At 40.9% G+C, this 21,664-nt stretch overlaps 1 protein-coding gene and 1 long non-coding RNA gene across 2 annotated transcripts in view; one reads left to right on the top strand and one right to left on the bottom strand.

Moving 5' to 3' along the window:
• LOC120789716 overlaps nt 1-21,664 on the bottom strand; it is a 306,378-nt gene that overhangs the window by 139,802 nt on the left and 144,912 nt on the right. The window lies entirely within an intron of this gene.
• cdh10a (cadherin 10, type 2a (T2-cadherin)) lies at nt 1,812-21,088 on the top strand. The gene is made up of 11 exons (XM_040126645.1): nt 1,812-2,021; nt 8,440-8,734; nt 10,575-10,694; nt 12,038-12,205; nt 12,362-12,543; nt 13,404-13,657; nt 14,642-14,778; nt 14,922-15,043; nt 16,636-16,744; nt 17,761-18,012; nt 20,598-21,088. Exons 1-11 carry the CDS (start codon nt 1,812-1,814, stop codon nt 21,086-21,088), a joined length of 2,340 nt encoding a protein of 779 aa, XP_039982579.1.

Raw genomic sequence — 21,664 nt, 5'->3', positions numbered from 1 at the left:
TTAGAAAGAGGGGCAAGATTTATTAGGATTAACTTCCAAAAGAGCATAAATTATGGATGCATACCCAAATTACCTATCAGGACCAGTCCTGGCGGGGACACTGTCTTAGTGAAGTATCAAAGGAAGACTCCCAATAACACCAAGTACCACAGGCACATAACACCTAACAGATATCTGGGGGTTTTGTCAATTTGTCACGTGTCTATATAGATTTTTTTTTTTTTTTCCTTTTAGAGTACATTAGAACGTCTTGGGAGAGTAAAAATCTAAGGAATTAACCATCGGTAATGGATGCGAGGACAAACTGGAGTTCAAATCTGGGGGGGACAATGGGTAAGGGACAAGACAATTCCTCTCAGCCTACGTCGGTGGAGGTTGCTCTGCAGCTCTGCAGTGCAACTGAATGAGTGTGAGGCTGAACATAAAAATAAAAAACCGAGTTTCAGTGGAGCTTTTATTTATTTATTTTTTCCCCTCCAACAGTGGTGGCTTTTGCTCGTGTCAGAAGCATTCTGCTCCGAGAGATGCCTGTATTAAGCTATTCAAATGTGCTCGCTGGCTTTGAAGCACTGTTTGCATTATCATCAGTAATGCAACTTATAATTAGAGAAGCGCGGCTCAGTCCTTTACTCACCAAATACGGGGAAAGGAGGACATATGATAAGTGAGAGTCGGATGGTGAATTCCACTGGATTCACTTAACTGCGTGTAGTTTGAATTCAAGTTTTTAAGCTCCTGTGCAACAAAGTGCACATGGGGATCAATGGATTATAGAACAATGGCACTAACTGAGAGAAAACTAATCAATATCTCTACAGGACATCGATGTCAGTAACAAATGGAAAAGGGTCAGCGCATCGAAAAATAAAGTGTGAAGGGGAAGCTGCACTAAACTGATAAGACGACGAGTGTAATAAATGAAAAACAGCTTCTTACATAAAGGATAGCAGCAGCAAATGCTAACATTAATACATCAAAGAGTGACCATCTGTAATACCAAACAAAGAGCAGAAATGGAGTTGCAATGATTAAACTTAATTTGCATTAGGCATTCACTAAGTTGCTAATGCACTATGATGACCATGACACATTTCCATTGCAGTTTCTCGAATATATTTATGAGCAATCTTTCCTTTTAATGTCTTTTTTAATTTCCCTCAGCCATTTCATTTTCAGTTCCTTACAAGTTTTTCTAATGAGTCCTCTTTGTTTTGTTGACACTCTTATTATTGTTGAATTATTTACATTTAGTGGAGAAAAAAAAAAAAAATGAAGGGAAACAATTTTCTAAACCGGGTTTGAAAAGTTTTATAATGTCGATTTGTATTTTTTTTTTTTTTTTTTCCCCCTTTTAAAAACACTACATTTTAATTCACTGGTCTTAGACAACGACCACCACTGAATTATAACTAACTCACACAATGTGTAGAGGAGGAATCTGCATGCGTGCTGATTGGATACTTAGCTGCTGGCCCTGGCATAGCACGAACTGAAAGAAAACCCACAGCGTTCAGTAAATCTGCACTGAGCCCCCCCCGTCTGCGTTGAGTGCTGCCCTCTTGTAGTCTCGCATGCTATTTCAGGGGTTCTTCTACTCTCTCGGGATTTAAAGCCTATTGCTAAAGAAATACATAAGTGACATTAAAGTGCTTCTCGACTAAAGTTTCTTCTTTTCACAGGGATCTAAAGGACATCAAAGAGAGGAATACAATGTCTGTTCTGATGACACTGCCTTCTAGTGTTCATCCTATCAGAAGCTTATTACCGTAATTCAGAAGTCATCCAGGACAATTCCCAGCCGACTGGATACCATGATTACCAATCCGGTTCTGCTCCTCCTGGTGCTCTCTGTCCCGTGGCCCAGTGCTGCCCTGCCTTTCAAACCTGGAAATATTGGGAATCTGTTTGGGATGGAGGAGAGCGATGGGAGGATTCTCCAGCGGTCCAAACGTGGATGGATGTGGAATCAATTCTTTCTGCTCGAGGAATACGCAGGAAACGACCATCAATATGTCGGCAAGGTAACGTGTCCAAACACATTGTCTGCAGACTAATTGCGGAAGGTTTAGCTTGTTGAAGCGGTGTTTGATGTAATTGGCTGAAGACGAATGGGCTGCCAGAAATCTGGGCTGTTACAGGCGCAGTTAACTGGAGCTGTCAGATACACAGCAAGTGCACTCAAACTGCTCCCTTTGCCTCCAGTCTCTCTCAGTTTGAACAGTACTTTTTTTTTTTTTTTTTTTTTTAAATCACATTGTTTGTTCGGTGAAAATCATACTATTATGTCTAGACTTTAAATTCCACTGATTTCTTGTCTGGCACATGCCAGCAATGTAATAAGAATATCTTAATGATAAAAAAGCCACTTGTTGTGTTTTTTTTTTTTTTTTTTAAGCTAAAATGACATCATTTTCAGCATTCACAAATCATAATCACTGCTCAATTCAGTCAACAATACCAAAAGGTACATGACTCAGGGGTAATTGAGCTGAAACTTCCTGCTGGCAAGTCCCCCCCCTATTCAACACCGGGGCCATCAAAGAAATGGACTTAGACCGCTTCGTTCCAAAATGACCCCTTAAGAGAGATTTTATGGGCTCTGTGACCCATGGCGGAGATAAAATACCAGAAATGAAATAAGCAGACAGTGACACCTATTGTTCAGCAATTGAAATCAAACAGACACTTTTTTTTCTAAAAAATAAAAATAAAATAATAAAATTAAATGAAATAACCTTAAGGACCAACATGTAATTTTGTATATGTATGTATGTACACTATATAGACATTTGCCAAATACTGCAATTCCACGAATCTTTATTAAAAAAAATTTAAATTTAAAAATTTTAAAAAGTTAATATATATATATAAGTACAGATTCAGCCCATCAGGTCAATGCTCAGACGAGTCTGCCTGGAAACGGGCATGAGATGTCAGAAGAGAGGTTTGGAGACCAAATTCGAAAACCACAGCTCTTGCAAGACCCCCCCCGGTAGGAATCACAAAAAAGGAGAGTTTCGGGACAATGCTCCTCCTCCCTAACCACCCAGATCAGAGAGGCTCTTGTCAGCTCACCCGTGCTAGCACTGTAAAGACAGGTGTGATGGGGAACGCTACAGTTATCAACTCGAGGGAGGGAAATGAGGTGACTGTCGACAGCCAATTTTCTCAGAGGAAGCTGGCTTTCATCTCACACCTCATTCTCTGGAGTAAACAAGTGTCTTGTGCGAGGTTGAGTAGGGGGATATGACAACTTCTTTTGCAGAAACAAGGGAACAGCAAAAATAAATGGAATAGGGAGAGAAGAAGAGGAAGCAGAAAACATATCACTCAAGAAGACCAATGAAATTCACCATGTTGTGTTATATGATGAAGCAGCAAAGCAAATGCTAACTATAAATGGGGCCATCCATTGATATGTCAGTGACTGGAGCAATGTGGCTTCTACTCGACTCTTTGATGCTTTTCTAGCACCCAACGTTTGTGGCATGACAGCACTCACATTCACCAGCTCTCCACTGTTTCTGTGTCCAATATCATTTGCTATTAAACTGTCAGAAAAACACGAGGCCGTGATACGTTACCGAGGGGGGGGGAAACAGGGCAGCCACATACCGCCGATATGTTTCAGAGCAGGGGCTGTGGGCGAGCTGTATCGCTAATTCCATCAGCGTGACTTTGGAGCTTTACATAAGGAGACAGACTGTGATTGGCTGGTTGGATAGACAGAAAACAAGTAGATCGGCAATGACTAGTCGATTAATCGATTAGCCCATCAACAGAAACTTAATCGGCAACTGTTTTGATAATCGATTTTTTTTTTTTTTCCCAAGCTAAAGTATCAAACATTCTTTGGGCCCAGCTTCTAAACTGTGATAATTTGTTGTTGTCTGTTGATATTTATGACAGTAAATTGAATATCTTAAGGTTTCACACAAAACAATCAAACAGAAGACGTTTCTGTGGCCTTTAAGAAAACGTGAATCATATGTACATTTTTTTTTACTATTCTTTACTAACATTTCAAAGACTAAACGATTAACCAATTATTGGAGAAAATAAGTTGCAGATTAATCACTGCTAAAATAATAATTAAATGCAGCCCTAAAGACAACTTACAAGATGGATGATAAATAGAAAAAAAGTTGTATGATGGAAAGACAGATAAAGAGTTATTTGACAGACAGATAACCAGAGCAGTAGAAAGTAGGACAGACATATACATAGATAAACAGAAAAATAACAATACATATTGGAGCTGCAACTATTAGTCTGAAAATTAAAATTAATAGTCAACTATTTTGATAAACAGTCCCTAAAAAAGAGGGAGAGGGGGGGCATATTTTATCAGCTTCATAAATAGTGTGACATGCTGCTTGTTGCTGGTTCATATATTAAGAAAACTATTTAGTTGTTGCCTGTTGGTTAGGGGGAAAAAAAAAAAAAAAAAAAAAAATCAATCTGAAAACATCATATTAGGCTCCAAGAAATAATGACAGGCATTTTTTTTTTGAGACATTTTTGCAAACAAAATGATTTATCGATTCACCGCGAACATAATTGGAAAATCAATCGATGATGAAAATAACCATTAGCTGGGACCCTAATAGACATAACGACAGGTAAATAGAGAGCAGACAAAAGAAAGCTAGACAGATAGGGCGATGAGGGATAGAAAGACACAATAACAGAAAGACATATTCAGATACAGATAGACAGTTAGAGAGGCAGACAGACAGATAAATTGAAGGAATGAGGGAGAGCAAGAGAAAGAGACGGAGAACCGAGACCAATCGCAAAAGGCACTTTAATGCCCAGCACAAAGCCATCAAACCCTTGATGGTTGCCCTCATAAAGATCATTTAATGGTCTTTGCAAAGCACTGTGGGAGACCTTGTTTATTTCACATTCAATCAAACCTCTCCCAATCAACCCACACACACTCACTAGCTGTCACTTGAGGTTGATTTTTTGATTAGGGGCAATCAAATTGGATGTAAAGAGCAGTCACACTCTCGTAGGCCTCGCTCAGAAGGAAGCGGCGCACCACTGTAGCTCCGCTATGAAATACATGCGGCTCGCATAGCTTATCGAGGTATTCAAGGGACGTGCTGCTTTGAGGCTTACAAACCGAGTGCTGCTGACTGATACCTCACAGAGTGATATAGGAAAATAAAATAAAAAAAGTGCACTGGTAAAAGTGAGGCTCAGCAGCAATTGTCAACACTGAAAAAAAGCCGAGTATATTTTGTGATTGTAAATATACTATGCAGTGGCTGTTCGTGTATTAAGCAAAAAAAAAAAAAAAAAAACCCTCAAATCTCATTTTAACTGACTTTCACGCAGCCATTAATGAGTGTGAGCGCTCACTGTGTGCAGCTGCGGTGCCCTACTTCTTAAGCAGGGCTGTGAAGTGTGAACACTTGCAATGCTGAGCAATACAACCACCAAACTTTGGATTCCGGGGTACTGGAGTGGTGTCTTTGAAGTGAGCAAAATCCTATTAAATTCTCGGTACATTGCATTGTCTTGTGCCTTGTAAACAAAATGTGCTCCCCCTGAATTTGAATATTCAAGGTAGCTCGCTTTGTTGTGTTAATATTTTGCCAATAAGTATCCTTGAGATTTCCGCACGCTCTCGTTCCGTACTTCCGTGCAGTAATTTTATAGAACTTGAATGAAAGCAAGGAGAAAGCACAAAGCACACACAACAGACACCGTAAACTGTAACTTTAACCTACATAAGACATATAATAGTACAGCGCTCCAATAGTAAATCATTTTTGTCCTTGTTTTAGGAGAAAGACGAGGAGATGGCGAAAGAGTAATTATTCTGTATCCATTCTGCGCTCTATTTTGCTATCTCCTCTTTGCAGCACCGAGTAATGCCTACCAGAGACCTGACAAGAATTGCCAATGATTTTGCTGCTTTCCTGACAATTCCTCAGTGTTTGTGCAAGGCGATTTAACTCATCAAGGCTCTCTTCTGTGCTTCTGTCGTAAGGCCTTGAAAAGGCTGTGTTTGTGCGGCGCGGCCTTGAAAGGAGAGCCTCTAAACCCCTGTAAATATAGCGAGGTAGTGCTAACATTTGATTTTGTTTGCGTAAACGCCAGAGTATAAGTGCCGCTATTCTTCTAGCTGCACTAGATGCACTGTGTTTACTCTACGTGTTAGATGCAAATTTTAGTGCGCTTCAGCACGCGAAAGATCACCTCTGGTATGTGTGTGGCTGGATTTCTACACTGTGAGTCACTGCGTCGGATAGATACAGTTGATACTGTTGCTACCGGACATTCCTGCTGACGTCAGATCTTAAATACCCACGTTGATGGCAAAGGGCCTCATGAAACTGTATGGGCAGGATGCATTATTATTTTTAGATGGAATGTATTCTCTTAATAAGTTGGTACAACATTGCTTACGTATGCATAATCCCTCCTTATTTGCACTACTACTCAGTAAGAAATAAATATGGCCATAGGGAGAAGGTCTGTTTACCCATATGATTGGGAGGCTGACGTTAGACAGCCATTAATTAACAAAAGTGCACGCGCTAAAGGGTTTGGATGCTCCCACAGAGACTGAGGGAAAACACGGAAAATACATACCACGAGGTTCTGCAAAGGCATGTAAAGTTCCTATTATCCTGTAGACAGCCGGCTGCATAGGTTGCAGGCTCCTCTGATGGCTCCCCTTTTCGAAAGGATTCACAAACAAGTGAATATGGCAATAATCGGATGAAAGCTCCTGGAGTACACGTTTAAAAGCTTCATAAGAAATGCCATTCGTGCGGTGTGAGACATGGCCTGAGATTGTATTGGCCTAATTATTACACTGAAAGCACAGCAGTGTGTTTGAACAGTCGCCGTTCTGAATACCAGTAATGAAATATGTTCTTATGCTGCAGAGGAGCTCAGCATTGCTTAGTGAGCATGTCCTAATGCATCCTACACTCAATATATCTCTACACAGACGCCGAATTTCCGTGTAGAGAAAAGGTGACGTGCCATTATACAGACATATATATATATTTTTAACCCCGGGGGAATAAATTGCACGTGCTGCAGATGTAAAGGCCATTTAAATACAAAAATTCATACAAACACTCTCCTGTTTGCCTAAATTAGCCTGTCATTCATAGTCAACTGCAGCTGCAGCCTCCACATCCATGACACGTCATGCATCCTTGGTTCGCTGGTCTACAGCTCAGGAGAGAATTCATATTCTCAAACAATGAATTGGCTGTCCCAGTACACAAATCTATGTGAAAATTCAAGCCGACTGACTGATAATCCTATTTAATAGACTTTCAATAATGGAGTTCATATGCATGAAAATATTTTTCAAACAATGCCACATACTGTGCATATTGCTCATTTGAACTTGACAGCATCTTGTTTCCACATGCATCTCCATTTTTTTTTTTTTTTTTTTTTTTTTTAATTCTGCCTGAGAAAAGCTAGCACTCTGGCAATACATTCCTGATTTCCATCCAAAGTTGTACTGTTGACATCACTCTTCCAACCGCAGGAAAAAAATAATTAGTTTCCTCACAGCATGCAGACATTAATATTAATAAGTTACCGACGTACATTCTGTGTCCCTAACTACTTGTCATTTAAAATGTGAACCCATGAGATAGTGCTCTAAATATATCTGCTGACAGACCCGGTACAGTAATGAGCTTGAGCCAAGTGTCTGTTACAGTACGCCACCATTACTCCTCCGTGACACTCAGGGCCGCTCCAAGGTGATGGATAGGTCAGAGGTGACTAATTTTAGCAATTGTTGCTGTAGGTCACGTTTTCGTCATTTTTCAAAAGCGCAATTTGGAAGAAAAATCTAAGACTAATTTGATCCGGAGTAATGGAGTAGTGTCCCACTTGACACCGTGGGTGCCAAGGCACTGTTCTGTTCTGAGACACAAACAGATTCCTCAGCGGGTTTACACCACTGTTCACAGCAGTGTCACAATTTCTTTTTTCCTTTTTTTTTTAATACATCTAGACTATGATTTAGATGTAGCTGAAGTCCCCTTAGCCAAATAGTATATTAATCGTATTAATTCCCAAGAAACCCATGCAGCATATATTGTTTCTTTACTGCATGTTCAGTAAGTGAACCTGAGCGCACGTGTTGGTAACTTTGGCACTTGGATAATTTAAATAAAATCTGAAGCAAAACACAAGGCCAGTCGGGTCGAGTCAATTACGTTTGATAGGAGAAGAATACATAAATGATTAAAAAGGAAGCTCAACTGGCCAACCTCAGAGATGTGTGAAGACAGTAGGGGAGTTAAAAGATCACAAAACACAGATCACATCCTGCGTTTTCTTGTAAGTCTGAAGTGAGTGGCGGAAAAGTGTACAATAGTTCGTGTAAGATCACTGCATTTCACGTTTGTTCCCATGTATAAAATGCCTATTTCTAATTTTCAGCTGCACTCCAACATGGACAAAGGTGACGGCAACGTGAAGTACGTCCTGACTGGGGACGGGGCAGGCACCCTGTTCCTGATCGATGAGAAGTCCGGGGATATCCACGCCACCAAGAAGTTGGACAGGGAAGATAAAGCTATGTACACGCTCCACGCCAAGGTTCTGGATAGAAACACTAATGCAGAGCTGGAGCCCGACACTGAATTTAATATAAAAATTCATGACATCAATGACAATGAACCAAAGTTTGCAAAGGACATCTACTTCGCCAGTGTCCCTGAAATGTCCGAAGTTGGTAAGTTATGGTTTGCTTTTATTTCAGAGCAGAATGGATTAGTGGATTGATCAAGCGTTCAACTAAGTAGATCGACAAAAATTACTAGCCTACTATTTTCGATAATCGATTAATCATTTCAGTGATTTCACAAGCAAAAATACCAAATATTCACTGGTTCCAGCTTGCCAAATGTGAAGATCTGCTTCTTCAATCTGTTTTATATCACCATAAACTGTTCATTGGACTGTTAGTTGGACAAAATATGCATTTTGAAGAAGTCACCTTGTGTCCTAGCAAACTTTATTGGACATTTGCTTTTTTTTTTTTTCCATAGACCAAAGAATTTAACAATAAATTGAGAAAATAATCAGAGAAGCATTGGTTCTTATTTATGTTTTTAACACAATTTTACAAGGCACGCTTTACAGGCAATGCAGAAAAAAAGTAAAACACTGTGAACAGTTTTGTTCATTAGTCAGCTGGACTGGCCCTAATGTGATGCTGTATTTTTTCAAAGTTGTTTGCTGTTTTTGTGATTCTTCTTTGTTTAGTCAGGATCATTGGGCATTCATAACAAGTAATACCATTTCCCATTTTAAATAGGCAGTAGAAATATTGAAAGTTTATATTGTCACATTCTTTCCAATTAAGGACTTGCTTCATTGCCCTGTAGTTGATTCCATTCAAGTAATATAAATAAACCAATTGGCATGACTATAAACAAAGCTTATGAAAATAATGCATGCAACTTGAAATCAATCCTCAATTATGCAACCACAAATTAATACGCAGGAGCAATCAAGGCTAAATCAAAACCCAATTGTCTGTATGACAAATAACAATGTCCTACTTGGAATTCATAATGCACTGTTCTTGCATTTCTCAGCCGCATGGATACTGGCGAAAGGTGGCTCAGGGTCACCGCTGCTCGTCTCCGAACTAATAAACTGCCTTCTATGGTCAGACTGAACACACTGGTTAATCAAGCCAGCCATCCATGAAAAATCAGGAGCTCCCTTTAATGCTATCAGTGCTGGGACTAAGTGGGACAGATGTTCAAGGGTACATAAGTATGCTCGGAGACAGTCTGACCCAAACAGGGCACAGCAGAGGTCCCCTGAATGTCGAGGACAGTATTTGCAAGTGGCATTATTGAAATGCTGGGGTTGATTACGCGGGACTTTATATGGAAGTGACTTCAATGAGAGGATATCTGCGAGGACTGAACTCTTTCTAGGCGTAAATGTTCATTGACATTTAGCAAACGAGTAACACGTATTCATGCACCTATCGCTCAATTGTGGAAGCTGGGCATCTCTACGTATAGAGGTCCCCGTGATACAGTTTTATATTGCTGAAAAACACTTTCAATCAAATCAATCAAGGCTTTTCAATCAAAGCAGTGATTTTCACTGAGGCGCCAGAAGAGATCCAGCCGCAGTCTGCAAGCCTGTCACATTTGTTTCACAGTTTCGCAGCTGCAGCAACTACCTTGTTGTTTCTTTAAAACGGGAAGAAATGACTTGTAAGGCTATGTTCCTGATTGATTTTACTGAGATGTCAGTGCCTCTTTGGAGCCAACTAATTTGAGTTTTCCCAGGCCCCTGCTGTTTGACATGAAAATTAGACATTAGTCACTGGCTACTGGTAAAACACAAGTACTACTAGGGCACAGCAGGCATTAAATCTGGCAGTATGACATTGCTGAAAAGTGCTGGTAGGTTTATAACAAATTCTCTCCATATGAAGGGGAAGCAAATAAAACCATGTTGAGTCAGTTACTTGACCGCGTCTTGACTCAATACGTTCGGTATCACCGCTTTGGCTCTAAAACTGACTTTGCGCGTTCTATTTGCAGGTACATCTGTTGTCACCGTTACTGCCACTGATGCTGACGATCAAACGTACGGGAACAGTGCCAAGCTTGTGTATAGCATTCTACAGGGACAACCGTATTTCTCTGTGGATTCCGAAAATGGTAAGCCAAACTCAGCAAGATTTCTTGGATGCAGTTTCTAATGTCACGCAAGTCTATAAACAGATCTCTCGTGCTGCTCGGGTAAGTGTTTGTGAGAATAAACAAGATGACTTAGGATCCGCCTGTCAGTGCTACTGCTCCTGTAAAACACAAGATTTCACTTGAAATTTCACCACATATTGAGATGACTAATTACAGCTTAAATTTCAAATTCTGTTGTTTTCATTTGGCTGAAAAGTATATCTTTCAACAATTGAGTGAATAAAATATGAAGAGCTGAACCTTTTCAACAAGACTGTGGTGCTTGCAGTTATAACATCTCAATAAAAAACCATGTAAGAAGCCACTCATCAATAAGCCATGTCTACAATTACATTTAAGTAGTATCTGACATTTTGTGGAGTAAGTTTACAACATCTGCCATTCCATCAGGAGGTAAAGGAGATTAATAATGTCAAATTTATCTCATCATCCCGGGGGTTCGATACAGAGGTACTTCTGTGAGGTTCTTAGCTGGAAGTCGGGGAAAACAGTTAGCCTGTCTCCATCAATGACAAATTCCAAAAGATTGAAAAACTGTCTTATTGACACGTCGGATGTGTTCATTTAGTGCGGAAAGAATGGAAAGGATAACGTGGTTTGAAAAAACAGTGAGCACATGCAGTGACTCTGTTTCTGTTGGCCATAAAACAGCTGAGCTCCAGATACATGCAGCCATAGTCTTCTCCGATTTCAACGGCAAATATGTTTTGTACGAAACGTAATGGCACCTGGATTACACTTTTCAATGAACATAATGAGGAAATGCAGTTAGTTGATGAATCTGCCGAGTTGCAAAATTTTCAACTCAAAATGGTACGTTTAGGTGCACTCACACCAGTTGGATAAAGTGAGGTAAAGATTGTGGTCTTCAGTTAGAAATTGAACAAGTCAAAGTGACTCTAAAAGATGAGACAGACTGTGTTTATTTTAATCAATATCAATTAGGGGTTTTTGTTGTTTAAACGTAACCACACGCGGGACTCAGGAAGTCCTCAACTTAGTATGTCCACCATCCACCCTGACCACCTACTACGGCTTGCATGTGGTACATTAATGTAGACACCAGAAAAACGTTGATGGGAACATAATCCGATCAGATATTACATTTCCTCTCAAAACATAACTGGCAAAACAATTTAGTAGTACATATAAATGTAATTTTCTTGGAGACATGGTTGAGAACAGAGATGGAATTGATCTTAATGTAATCAAATTTGGAGCAAGACAGCAAATAAATTCCCAAAAATGAAGTTTTCCTTTGAACTGGAATAAGTGGTGGAAAGGATGTTATTTTTTTCAAGGCACCATCAAAACAGCCCTGCCTGGCATGGATAGAGAACTCAAGGAAAACTACCAGGTTGTGATCCAGGCTAAAGACATGGCGGGACAGATGGGTGGGCTTTCAGGAACCACTACGGTCAACATCACCCTGTCCGACGTGAACGACAGCCCGCCACGCTTCGCTAACCGTAAGAGGCCATTTCTCCGTACTTGGTGTTGATTCCCGATAGGCTTTTAAATACGAGCGAACTTTTGTCCCAAATCTGTGAGGTAAAGACAAATGTACAAAACCGTACACACAAACGAGACTGTAATAAATGTGTTTCACTCTATGTCACGTATAGATTCCTTTCGCGTGACTGCTGTGGAGTCGACGGAGATCGGAGGCGCCATTGGCCGAATTAAGGCTGACGATCCCGATGTTGGCCGTAACGCTGAGATGGAGTACAGTATTGTCGGAGGTCATGACACATTCAACATTATCACTGACCAATCCACACAAGAGGGAGTCATCATAATCAAAGAGGTAAAGTAATTTTTGTGTCGTATTTCGTTTTCCTTTGAGGTGATGTACAACCTTCTTTTATGTGCGTTAACTGTATCATGCTTTGTAGTCTGCAACCAGCATCAAACAGTCATGTATAACTATTACTCGATTGATAATGACTATGCAATCTGATAAAAACACCTCTACAACACAACATACAACAGTAATGACGACCCTTTCAGTCTTCAAGAAGTGCTAGTGTGTTTGAAGGAAAGTCTTTAAGTAAAATACATTTTAACTAATACATCAAGTAATTCCTGGAAGATTTGTTTTAAAACGTTTGTGAGAAATATGATAAAAAGACAAAAGATGTGTAACTTGCACCAGATTGAAGTTACTCATTATTTAACCTAAAAGGATAAAGAATGAACTTTAGAAGCTCCTCTTCACTGCTCAAGTTTTACTGTATGTTTTAGTTTAAATTAAATTTGAGCACCCTTTTTTTATCTTGTTTTAATATGTACATTTTACTTCAATGGAAGGACAGAATAGCACAGTTTCAGATTAGAAACAGCCCCCGATAACGTTTATTCATGTAAGTAAGAGGACAGAATTTATTTTTGAACTGCAATGTAAGATCAGATACCCTAAGCCTGTGAAATGAATAATATAAAATAGTCTTTTGCTAGAAACTCTTTTTAGTTTTCCCCTAAGACCTTCCAGATCAGTATTCCTCACTTGGATTTGTAACTTAGAATTTAGAATACGAAAAAGATAAAGGCAGAAAAATTAAATGGAATAAATTGTCTATCAAAATCCTGGAGGATGACTGTTTTTTTTTTTTTACTTTTTTTATGGAAATGTCTACAGCTTGACATCTGATGCTCTTTCATCTCTAGGCACTGGATTATGAAAGTAAGAGGGACTACGAGTTCAGAGTGGAGGTGAAAAACACCTACTTAGATGCAAGGTTCATCCACGGTTTGCAATTCAAAGACTACGCCACGGTCAAGGTAACAGTAGAGGATGTGGATGAGCCCCCGGTTTTCACCAGGAACCCTTACATCATAGAGGTGCACGAGGACACGGCTGCTGGCAGCTTCGTCGGTGTGGTGTCGGCCAGGGACCCCGATGCTGACAACAAGCCAGTCAAGTACGCTACAAGAGACCAGCAAGAAGTGCCTAGACCTTAAACAGCGCCAGACTGTTAGAGCCCAATGCCAAAATCTCTTTTCTATCTTTTCGCAACAAATTCACTCTCCTTAGGAACTGAGTACTCACAATTTGGTCAACATAGAAGTTAGTCAATGTCCCATTAAGCAAAGATTTACTCAGCGACCGAGTGAGTGCAACGCCTCATTGTGGAAATTTGATTGTTTCAAAACTCATTGTTCCAGCCTTTAATTAAACTAGTATAAAATCCATAAGAAAACACGCAACACATGGTAGAAACATTAAATAGCCACTTGTCAGGTTTTTAGTGAGGACAAAAATGTGCCCACGTGGCTAAATCTAATCCATCAGCCTAGCCATGTGTCAGTGTGGAGGGGGGGGGGGGTATTATTCATGGGTCCCTCCTGGTGATTTCCCAGTGGAAGATGGCGGCGGCCCTGTGAAGTGAATACAGACACTGTTTATTTCCCGGAGTTATGTAAGCCCTCTGTGGCACTGCACAAAGTCAAAGCGAAAAAGCCTAATTTGATGTATTGATTCGCGGAGCTCAGTGCCGCCATTCCACACATATGGCGCCCGCCCGCCTCTGACACAGAGATATGCCACTCTCGGCCCATGCCACATGGCGTATTGTGTTGCGTATTCAAATTTCCCTGGAATATGAAAGTTGACTAAGACGAATGAGCAGGCACGATGAAAGACGTATCATCTTTTGACGACGGAGAGAATATATTCTCTTTTGAAAACCAGTTTTGTGCTGTGTAAAACACACCTTTATGAAGTTAAGAAGTATTTTAGTGTCTGGAGACAGATCTGTGCAATCAGAACGGCTCAAAACCGCACTGAATTTTATGAGCAATATTACCTGTATGCAAATGTCCAACGCCGATACAAGACAGGTAAAAACACACTGTGCACTGTTTGCAGTTCTTCAGGAGTCATGTGTGTTGTGTTATTCTTCCAGATACTCCATTGATCGGCATACAGATCTGGAGAGGCTGTTCAACATTGACTCTGTGAATGGCACCATCACGACACTGAAAGCACTGGACAGAGAAATGTCCAAATGGCACAACATCTCTGTGGTGGCCACTGAAATAAGTAATTGGCGTTTCGGTTTCCGAAACAGTTTTGTAACTTATGTCACACCAATCTGTGACTTTGGATGACCTTTATCGTGATTTTTGTTTAGTTTGTTTGTTGTGGTTGACTCCATGCTGACCTTACGTATTCATTTATTTCAGACAATCCGCGTCAGACTACGCGAGTGCCCGTGTTCATCAAGGTGTTAGACGTCAATGACAACGCCCCTGAGTTTGCAATGTCTTACGACACGTTTGTCTGTGAGAACGTCAAAGCAGGACAGGTGCTTACAACTCACGATCTCACCTTTTGAAATATCTCAATAAGCATTTTTTAAATTAACAGTCATCATTTAAGCATCAGGTTCAAATTTATTCAGGTGACAAATTCATAGATGGTGGCACGGTAACACCAATGTTTCAAGATATCTATATAGACCGTTAATCATTATGTTGCTTAATTATCAGGCATACCATAGAAATCATTTGGGTCTGATAGACTGCTTCATACAGTAATTATGCAGTCATAATGTTGTGCACTGTTCATTCATATTGCGATGACAGTAATAATCTATCTGCAATGTAAGGTTGCTTGAATCAGTACGAATGATGGAAAAACAAAATGAAGAGCATCCACGGTGAGCACACGGGGAAGAGTAGGGATTCCTGACTTTAGGTCATTTTTGAAAATTTCATCAGAGTCAGAGTACAGAGGGACACAGTATGCTGTGTGTGTGGAATCACCAGAAATCCATATATATATATATATATAAATGGACTTGAAGCTCGTAACATGTGGTTAACATGATGCTCTGGTCCGAGGAGATCTAGAGGAACGACCCGGACGGTTTAACCGAGGGAGGAGTCATCCACCAGTCACTGCCTGACATTTTCAGAAGAAGTTTCCGTGTCCACACTGGACACACTCCACGTGCATATTGCATACTTACAAAGCCATCATTCACACTAGAGCCACATGTGTTCATTGTTTTGGAGTTTCAAGAGACAGCAAATCCCTTAATTATCTTAACACTCACTCACTAATTACAGATTAGTCTGGTATGTATATCATTGGCCTCAGTTTTTTTCTCAGTGAATGTTTTTTGTTCTGTTTTTGCAACAGTGATGTTCTAATGTGTAGTCTTCCTTAGGAACGAAATAAACTGTAATGCAGAAAAAAACGATTTGAATGTAATGAAAACTAGTACAGGAAACCACTTTGCTTTGTCAAGTCAAACCAGTGTATTTGTAGTGAACATTAAAAAAAGAAAAAAAACAAAAACAAACGCTGACCAAAGTGTTTTACAGAGAAATTGAATGATGCGATTATCTGATGGGTGATTACATTCAAGTAAAACACTGGAATGATCAAATAAAAACACCGACATAAAAAAGAGGACACAAGTAAATTCATAAAAGCACTGCACAGAGAACAAGTACAAAAACAGAACAAACAAACAAAAGAGTGTGGTCAGTTGTCCTCATGGCTACTGAAAGGCTAATGGAAAGGCATGGGACTTTAGACGGCTCGTATCAATGGAGGGTGGAGATCTAATATTGAGTGGAGAGCAGTGATTGGTCAGCACATCTAAGGGGTCTGGAGGTGGACTAGGGGACGAGCACTTCAGAGATATAACCTGGTGCCAGTCCATGCAGTGCTTTAAAAAAATCAAATAAAAGAATCTTAAAATCAATTCTGAACTTCACTGGTAACCAGTGAGGAAGGCCAGTACAGGGGAGATATGATCTCTCTTCTTGGTACCAGCGTCGTGTGTTTTAGATTAGATGCCTTTAGATTTCCCTGCAAAGAAGAACTGTGAGCTTTCCTGTGTTTTCTTTTCTGTTCCTCTCTCATACTTTGTTCTGTCCTTCCCAGCTGATTCAGACAATAAGCGCCGTTGACACCGACGAACCCCTTGTTGGACACAAGTTTGTCTTTAGTGTAAGCGCCACCAACCCAAACTTCACCATCGTTGACAGGGAAGGTAAGATATGCATTTTACCACCCCCGAACTAATGTAAAGGCTTCTCTATGCATGTTATAATAAAACTTTAAAATAGTAAGCCTTAAGTCTTCATTCCTGTTTGATTTGGAAAAAATGCAGATAGTCACAGATCGGAACCGAATGTATTCAGTATATTTGCCAAGAAGAATGATATATTTCCACTGTGTTATTTTAGTCTTTTGATTGACACTGTAATGTCGGTTTCCTTTCCCGGTGAGCTCTAGAGATCTTCGGCGAAATTTCATTTACAGTGGAGCCATTGTGAGAGTCAGCCTTCAGGCAGCCATCCCACATCTATCATGCATTGTGTTACAGACATGATTTTTTTGTTTTGCTGTCACGCAACGGAAGATATTTGTTACCGAAAGAAGGTGGTACTGCTCACACTGTTGTTGTCAAAACAAGCTGTCTCAGGGAGAGCGAAATGCAGTGGTAGTTGAGGAAGCTTGTAGTAGCAGGTTGGGAAACTTCAGCCGCTGGGTCTGTATATTCCCTTTTTATTTAGTCTAACTGCTTCAGCATGCATAGGCCAAGTTTTAGCATTGATTCAGAGTAAATAGTAATTAAAACTGTTGCGGTAGACAGAATGAAAAAGACTCGTGATCAAGACCGGGAATTCCACTCTGAGTGGAATTTTCACAAAGTTTGGAGTTTAATTAGTTTTGCAAGAAAGCGTTGCCATGCGTAACTGCATTGCTATTGTCTTTCTATGATGAGGAATACTATATAATTGTTAATTAAGCAGTGTTTGAATTTATTTTTGAAGGATAAAGTCTTTTTGTTTTAGGAATCATTAATGTGCTTGGTGTTTTGTTTGAAATTGTTATTTAGACACCTCAGTAATTCTAAATGGCCCTGTAAATGTATTACGGTATGTCTCTCTCACAGGACAGAGTGAAAAGGAAGTAAAACTTGCAGTTCTTTCCTGTAAGATCATCTGGCTAACCGAAACGCCTCGTCACTGACGAGCCTCGCCCATTTGCCTCTTTCCGCAGATAACACGGCCAATATCCTGACGCGGAGGGGGGGTTTCAGCCGCCGCGAGATGAGCATGTACTTCCTGCCCGTCGTGATCTCTGACAACGACTACCCCATTCAGAGCAGCACCAGCACGCTGATCGTGCGTGTGTGCGCTTGTGACAGCCGTGGAAACATGCAGTCATGTAACCCCGAGGTCCTGCCTTTCTCAGATGGTCTCACAACTGGAGCTCTGGTGGCCATACTGCTCTGTGTCATCATTCTCCTCAGTAAGTCCTCTCGTGTGTAAGAATGTGTATGTGACCATGTATGTGGGAACCCTTCCGTTAATCATGCGACGCTTGTTGGTTAGGGATGGTATTTAGCTAACAGTCGTTTTTTTGTTTTTTTAAATCAACTCCGAAGACGGTGATAAAATCCCCGCGATATCAAACACGTCGATGTCAAAGAGAATTTTTCCGAAACAGAGATCCAACCCAACTTTGAAGTCACAGAAATGTCAGTGGCGCGCAAGCACTATGGGAGCATACGTATAATCCGTCCCCCGTGGTCTCCATTGCTACGCTCAGAACTAACTCTCCTTTTAGCATTACACCATCCTGAGCTCTCAGGTAGGACAGGAGTTATCCAAAAAAAAAAAGTCTGAATGACCTTGTCACAGCGTACAGTGGTTTTCAACCAAGTGGTTTCCTTTCTTCTAAATACAAGCAGTTGTTGATGCAAGGAGATGTTGCCCTTAAACAGTGCTCTAATGTTATTAGAAATAATTCACTGAAAGGACTGCGCAGAAACAAAACATCGCCACACTAATTTGAATTATACCAGCAACTGAGAACCAAATTTTGAAATTCAATCACCACTGAATACTTAGTGCTGAAATTTAATCACCACTGGATTTATTGCACTGAAATATTCGACTTTGAAAAACCATCTTTTATGAATTCATGTGGTCTGAATTTCACTTTGCGAAATTCCCAAAAGTAAATTTCAAGTTGTGCGACTTCAGAAACTTTATTTCAAATATATATTTATCACGGGGTTCTCAAATTCAGATGAAGAACTCACGTGCCTAATATTAGACACATCGTGCGCCCAACCATCCAACTCGATGTCCTCCCCGGGGGGCTAGAAAAACACACCACGCTACAGAGGACAGTCATTATTTCACATGAGCACAAGAGGTGACTTATCAGGGAAACTTAAAAACAGGCCATTTGAGGCAAAGTAGCTGATGCAGAAATCGTAAAAATTGTCTATCTTAAGTAATACAGCCTGTAGCAAACAGCTAGAGGAGGAGTTGTTGGGTTCCTCTTAACATATGCGCGATCATTAGTAATTTAAGCAGGTCTGATCAATGACAGGTTACTTTGCATATTTGGTTAAATTCAGCAGTTACTCCCTCAGGAAACGGTACTGTGGTTCTAAGCTCCATTCATTAGCAAATATACCCACTTAAAAAAAAAAAAAATGGTTTGTGTACCTCTCTGGTAAAGTAGGTCACATGTTACTTCTTGACATTCTGGAGCACCACGTCAGCCCCTCCCTGTGATCTAACGTTGTATGCGGCAGCGCGCAGGGCACAACGGCAACAGCGCCTGTCGTTTTAACTACCAAAAAAGCAGAAATGTGAAGTGCTTATGGTCAAGGGCACATCAATAAGTAATGGGTTTCAACTGTCACTGAACATTACCTTGCTTGGCCAAGCAGAGCACCTGATAAGAGTATGTCCGACTTACTTGTGAATGTGGAAGTCCTTGCATACTGTTGGGGGCAATGCAGTTTTACATTTCAGCGTGCGTGCGCGCGCTGCCCTGTGCATGAGAGCTTAACCCTTTCCCCGTGTTGAATTTGGACCACCTTCTTGTTTTAGAGAGTTGGATGTGTTATTTGATCCGAACCCTGACTAAACCACCGATGCAAGCAAATTAGTATCCACCAGCTTTTTCTTCCATCTGCTTGTTTTAATTCCAAGTTTTGAATTCTGTTTCTGGTGGTGGGCAGATCTTCTCTCACATATCAAGCGTACTGAAGGTTAGATTCCACGCTCTCCTCTTGAGCAAAATACCATGACATCTGCTCATTATCTGACGCTTTTCGCGCTTGAACCCCCCTGATAGACTGTCTCATTCACCTCTGCTTGACTCCAACAGGCAGGCGCTGAGCTGGAACGGCTCTCCCTATCTGGTCCTCCTCATTGCAGTCCTCCGCGCTGTCTAAAAACGTGGCACTGGTCAGTCAAAAATGTCTGCAAAGACCCTTTTTAAAAACAGCCGCCCCCACCCAACCCATGTTGAAGGCATTGTAATTAACACCCAGGTGGGAGGCAAGCGCACAACAACAGTTCCTGCTGGTAGGGGGGGGGAGGGAAAGGAGGGAGAAGGAGAGGAGCACAGGTGTAGCAGGATTTGTGCTTGTCCTAAATAAGAGATTGCCTCCTCTTTTTCTGCAGAAGAATTATGAGTTTATTTTACAACTCGCTGCCACACATCGGCACTCTCTGGAAACATGCTCACTCTGCAATCTGTGATTGTCTTTTACTGCTGAAAAAGAACGAAGGAGATGAGATACGAGGTCGTGGGCTGGAGAGTATAAAAAAAGGATCCTCCAACCACCCTGCTTTTTATACACTGAATGTGACGTTCAAGCGAAAAAAGAAAGAAAAAGCTTTTTCACTGAATCTTTAATAATAAGAGGTGAGTGCCTGAGGCAGTGTTGGGGATTTATCACTGGTAGCAAATGTGTCTTCCCCTCTGCGCTTTTGCTCCCCTGTGCTCCTTAATGCATGACACACGTTAGGAGGCACACATCTTGTGCTGAGCTTTCTCTCTCTGTATTTCCCACTGTTTTTGTGTAGTGATCGTGGTGCTGTTTGCTGCCCTGAGGAGGCAGAGGAAGAAGGAGCCTCTGATCATCTCCAAAGAGGATGTCAGAGACAACGTTGTCAGCTACAACGATGAAGGGGGTGGAGAGGAGGACACTCAGGCCTTTGATATCGGCACACTGCGCAACCCAGAGGTGATGGATGCTAACAAGCTACGCAGGGACATCATACCCGAAATGCTGTTTCCCTTTCGGAGGACGTCACCTATAAAGGATAACACTGATGTCAGAGACTTCATTAATGGGAGGCTTCAGGAGAACGATTCAGATCCCACGGCACCCCCCTATGACTCCCTGGCCACATACGCTTATGAGGGCAGTGGGTCACTGGCAGAATCCCTCAGTTCACTGGAGTCCGCTGCGACCGAGGGGGACCAGGATTTTGATTACCTCAGCAGCTGGGGACCACAATTCAAAAAGTTGGCCGAGATGTACATAGGGAAGAGCCCTGACAGAGAGACCTAGACAAAGCAACGACCTGTCTCTCTTTTATTCATGTCCATTTTTTCTGTTTATCTAGCTAGCTAGCCAGACAGCTTTTTGTCTAGTTAGTTAGCTGGCCAGCTAGTTGACCGTCTGTCTACCTATCTATCAAGCTATCTATCTGTTTATCTGTCTAGTTTTCTAGCTAGCTTGCTAGTTAACTAGTTGTCTATTTGATTCTCACACGTGTGCGTGCGTGCGCACACTCAAACAAAAATTCCTGCAATCCCCGTGTGGATGCTGAAATGGAAGTTAAGACCTGAACCGAGGTGAATTTTCTCATTAATGGAGATACAGTATAATACGTTTTACTGTTTTTTGGTCATAATCAGTAAAGATGCCTTTGACTTTTAGGATTTTTTGTGAACAATGGTGTGGACAATGTGTTTTGTAATTGACCTGAGAGATAGTAGTATTGTATACTATCAATGTTTAATGGCACTGAACTGGGTTTGGGTGGGGGAGGGAAGGAGTGAAGCAGCTTTTCCAGCCAACTCCATTAAATGCTGTAAATGTACAGAGTGTTTTTAATGATGGATATCCTATATACTATTTGCT

The sequence above is a fragment of the Xiphias gladius genome, chromosome 5, assembly GCF_016859285.1.
Source record: "Xiphias gladius isolate SHS-SW01 ecotype Sanya breed wild chromosome 5, ASM1685928v1, whole genome shotgun sequence".
Lineage (NCBI taxonomy): Eukaryota > Metazoa > Chordata > Actinopteri > Istiophoriformes > Xiphiidae > Xiphias > Xiphias gladius.
Note: the sequence above shows the minus strand (reverse complement) of the source record. Positions and strands in the feature narration are given on the sequence as shown.